Source organism: Miscanthus floridulus, chromosome 7, assembly GCF_019320115.1.
Source record: "Miscanthus floridulus cultivar M001 chromosome 7, ASM1932011v1, whole genome shotgun sequence".
In the NCBI taxonomy this organism is placed as follows: Eukaryota; Viridiplantae; Streptophyta; class Magnoliopsida; order Poales; family Poaceae; genus Miscanthus; species Miscanthus floridulus.
This window is the reverse complement of record NC_089586.1, coordinates 47,511,155-47,515,711: the sequence shown is the minus strand read 5'-3', so window position 1 is coordinate 47,515,711 and position 4,557 is coordinate 47,511,155. Positions and strand designations below refer to the sequence as shown.

At 42.9% G+C, this 4,557-nt stretch overlaps 1 protein-coding gene across 1 annotated transcript; it reads right to left on the bottom strand.

Moving 5' to 3' along the window:
* Positions 1 to 262: 262 nt before the first annotated feature.
* On the bottom strand, positions 263 to 1,408 carry LOC136463183 (RING-H2 finger protein ATL39-like). The gene has a single exon (XM_066462202.1). It carries the CDS (start codon positions 1,239 to 1,241, stop codon positions 675 to 677), a length of 567 nt encoding a protein of 188 aa, XP_066318299.1. The 5' UTR covers positions 1,242 to 1,408; the 3' UTR covers positions 263 to 674.
* Positions 1,409 to 4,557: the final 3,149 nt, after the last annotated feature.

The following is a 4,557-nucleotide window of genomic DNA, read 5'->3' as shown; positions in this document are numbered from 1 at the left end:
GTTTTTTCAGCCGGAACAGTATTTTTCTCTCCTAACAAATTAGTAACAGTGTTTTGGCTTTTTTCAGCGAAGCGAACGCGTTTTACTTATGCTACATGATTGTGCAGTAACAGTGCTGAGTCAGTTCATGGTTCCAAGGGTTTGGTTGAAGAATAATGAGATTTGAGTAAGATTCATGAAACCACATCTCTGGGGCCAATTGTATAGATAATTCAGAAAAGGTTTGGGGAATAAGTGAACAACCATTGACCAGGATGCTTTCTGGAACCCAGAGGGAAATACAGCAAGTCATAGCAAAGCTTCACATACTGTTCTTTTTTTCACAAGAGAGCTTGACACAGAAACTGAGCTGAGAAACAAGTTCCAATGCGATGCAAAATACTGCAGGACCTTCCCAAAAAAAAAAAAAACTGTTGTAAAATGAGAATTGGCAGTACCGTGCAGAGTGATTGCAGAGAAGGTTTTCACTGTCAAAGAATGCACAAGCGGAATTACATGACACGGTACAGACATTGTCCTTGTCCATCCTAATCGACAGAGATTAACAACAAGATTATGTACTTACAGGGTGTCTATCTAATCACTCACTCCAAGAAGAAGGCTGCAGTTTTGGAGCAGAAAGCAACAGCTACGAGCTACCTACCTTTGCAGTTCGCCGTGGCGCGCGCGGGGGGCTACACTTGGCTCTCCAGGTCCAGGTCCGGCTGCCGGCCGGAGGACCCCGGCACCTTGGCGCCGGCCTTGGGCGCCTGCTGCGGCGGCGGGAGCGCGGGGCGCGCGCGGCAGACGGGGCAGGTGGCGCGCGCGCAGAGCCAGGCGTCGACGCAGGCGACGTGGAACGCGTGCCGGCACCCGGGCAGCGCGCGCACCGTGTCCCCGTCCTGCATGGCGCTCAGGCACACCGCGCACTCCATAGGCGAGTCGCCGCCGCCGCCGTGCGCGTCCGCCTTGAACTTGAGCACCGGCATGGCCGCCAGCGTCGCCTTGTCTATCCCGCCCGCGGGCCTCTTCCGTGCGGGCAGCCCCGCGCCGGAGTCCGTCCGGTGCACGCCGTCGCGGCCGCTCCACCGCACGTAGAGGTAGTTCATGTACAGGATCACCCCGTACAGCACCAGGCACACCGCCGTGAACGCGCCCACCAGCTCCAGCGTCGCGCCGGAGGTGCAGCACCCGCGATGGCCCGGTGGCGGCGACGGCTGCGGAGTTCCCGGCGACAAGTCCACCGTGGACATGACGCTCATTAGTTGGTTGTCTGCTACCAGATGAGGGATGCCAAGGCAGAGCAAAAGCAGAGCGTCGTGGCGCGGGTTTCTTGGGCGAGCTCTGCTGGTCGCCGGGTTGGTGCGAGCAGGGAATTGTTATGGGATTTGGGGAGTAATGGTGGGGTTCGGATTGGTGGTCTGGAATGGTCAGGAGGTTTGTATAGCTGTGGATTGTGATCATGTCAACGATTAGAGTGAGGATTATGTGATTAATTAACTGTGGTTTGGTGTGCTTCATCATGTGCTTCTCACTGCTCGTGGATGGAGACAGGCTGCTGATGAGAGAGGGCGGGCTTTTGTTGCCACGAATGGTGCGGTGGCGATTGGAGTGGCAGTGAGCACTGAGCAGCACTCGGATTTGGTCATTTGGATCTGGAAAAAGGGCACATGGATTTGGAGCTAAAGATTGACCTCATCATTGATACCTACATCCTTTTACATAGGCATAGTAACTTAGGGGGTGTTTGGTTCGAGCTACTAAACTTTAACAGCTACTAAACGGTTTAGTCACTTTAGTAACTCCAGAGTTATCAGGGAGGACTAAAGTCTTTTTAGTAGCTTTTAGTCATAACGTTTGGTTAAAAAGTTACTAAAATGACTAAAAGCTACTAAATTTAGTAGCTACTAGGCGAACCAAACAGGCCCTCAGTGGGATTACTGTTAACTACATTTTTCATCAAAAAACTGTCAACTACATTCTAGAAGAACATGTTTAAGGGCCTGTTTGGGATTGGCCGCTTCATGTTTTTAAGCTAAAGAGGTGTAGCTCCACAAACCCTGCCTCAGGAAAAGAGGTGGAGTAAGTACACCATTCTAGAACGACATATCTAGAAAATTCTACTCCAGGAAGCACGGAGGAAGTAATTAGTTAGCTGACGCCTCAACCAAAAAACACCATCACGTACCCTGCATTCCTACTCATACGTCAAGTTGGCACGAGTGCTCATGAGTATCTATGTTGTTCCATGTTTATGACCGAAACACAACTTCATGCGAGTTAAGAATAGGTATGGATGAGTTGTTCCAGGTAGTAAATTATCCACAATAAATTCAGTTGTTGTATGGTTGTGGCACTCTAACTGTTTACCATCACATGTGGGTATAGAAAACTAGGCTTGTAGAGGTTTTTGCCCCATGCTCAATGTATAGAGAACTAAAAAAGTAGCCATAACCTTAGAAGAAGTGGCAAACCAAATGAACAGAAGAAAAATCAAAATGTTCACATAACAACTGCAAAAAATATAGGTATCCAAAAAACCAAAATGTTCATAACATATCATACATCTAGGTGCATATCAAAAGTTGTGTACATAAAAAACAAAACGACCTATATTTTGGGACAAAGGGTGGTACATTCAAATGATATTTAGGTCATTTCTATCTTGGCTCAAGTTACCTGAAATGCCATTCTAGTTCATTTGAGCAAGTTTTTGGATCAATCCAAAGACCCAAAGTAGTTCAAAGTAGTTAGAACTTGCATCCCTAAGTACAAGATGATACACATAGTAGTTGAAAAACAATTAGGCACCTTTTGGATTCTTGGAATTGAATTTATTTTAATAATTATAATTTAGACACATATTAATTAAGCTAATATGATTGTATATGGATTATATTTGTATATTATTGTTAGTTATATGAGAGAGATACTTATGTGTTGTATTTCTACCGTAGAGGTGTGAGTTGAATAACGTGTTATAAGTTGCAAAGTAGAAACATAGAATGGTGATCTATAGAATCAATTTCCATCTCCCACCATATGAATTTGAGATAGGTTTATATGTGAACTTTGGAAAGTGGTGGAATGCCAAATTCCAAGCCAAATAGTCTAATTTATTAAGTAGATTTTAATTTCTCCAAATGAAAGGATCCAAATGGACCCTTAGCAAAAAGACAAGGACACCAAGGCCACCCTCAAACTATATACACAGTTTCCGCCAGCTTCAACCCACGAAACCTCCTTGTGTTATTTTTCTTTATCATCGCACATATAATTCATTACCCTCCTCCTTCTTACCATCTTACATATACTTCATTGCTAATGGCAAGAAGAAGTTTTATTCCTTTTTTTATCTTTATTGTTTAAAACTTTGAGTAAATGATTTCAGATATATTTTTTTGCATAGTTGTAGATTTATTCGAAACCGACAATTTCGATGTAAGTTTGCTTATCCAAATCCATGTGAAAAGGTTATAAATTTCCAAAGTCAAATTCAAATTTAAATTATGAACAAGGGTACTTGTTGGTGTATCCGTGCTAATGGATAACACTTGGTTGGCTTATCGTTGCTAATTCTAATTTTTGTGCCCTCATGCCTTATATGTGCCGGTTCTAATTTCATCACCACGGATGAGTGTTTCTTATATTGATTTACTATGTTGGTCTGTGTACGCTAAGAAAATAAGTAAATATACAGGTCAGCCATATCAAACCAATATAATTGGCATATCTTCCGTCTCTCAAAAAAAAAATACAATTCTAGTTTTATGAAAAGTCAAATTTTCTTAAGTTTGACTAAATTTATAGAAATAATATCAATATTTATGTTTTGAAACAGGTTGAACGAAAATATGTTCAATGACCAATTCTAATAATACTTATTTGATATCGTTAAATGTTAGTGAACTTTTTATAGATTTTGATGAAACTTAAAATTGTTTGTCGTCTTGAAAAACAATGAGAATTGCATTGTTTTTGAGATGGACTGATGGTGACGGAGGGAGAGTATAGTATAACATGCTTTGAACAGTGAACTGTTGTATTGTTTTGAATTGCATTGTCGAGCAAACCAGCCACTCAGGGGGTCATTATATATGGCCCTCTGTACTTCAATTTTGTCATTATAAACAGTGAACTGTTGTAGTCATCAGCAGGTTTCCGTATTTCTGTGTACCAACACATACCTGCGGCGGCGCCTCCGGATTCTTCGTCCTGTTGAAGTCGACTTGTGGAATTGTTCAGATTTGCCAAAGATTGCAAGAAACCGAAGAGATGGAGCAGAATTATTTGAGTGATGATGGGGACATGGGAATTAGGTAGAACTGGGCCAGGGGCATCCATAGCAAGTGGACAATAACATGATGCCTATCCATAAGGAGCAGCAACCCATGAGCTGCTGCTGCTCATGGTCTCTCACCACTGCTGTCTGCAAGTAAAAGTCTCCAGCGGTAAAAAAAGGTGAAGCTGAAAACTACTGACTGATGTGAAATAGGAGTATAACTCTGCAGTTCTGCTCAATGCAACAAAAAAAAATCTACACGAGGAAATATCTAGTGTTACCTTCATGAGCCACAA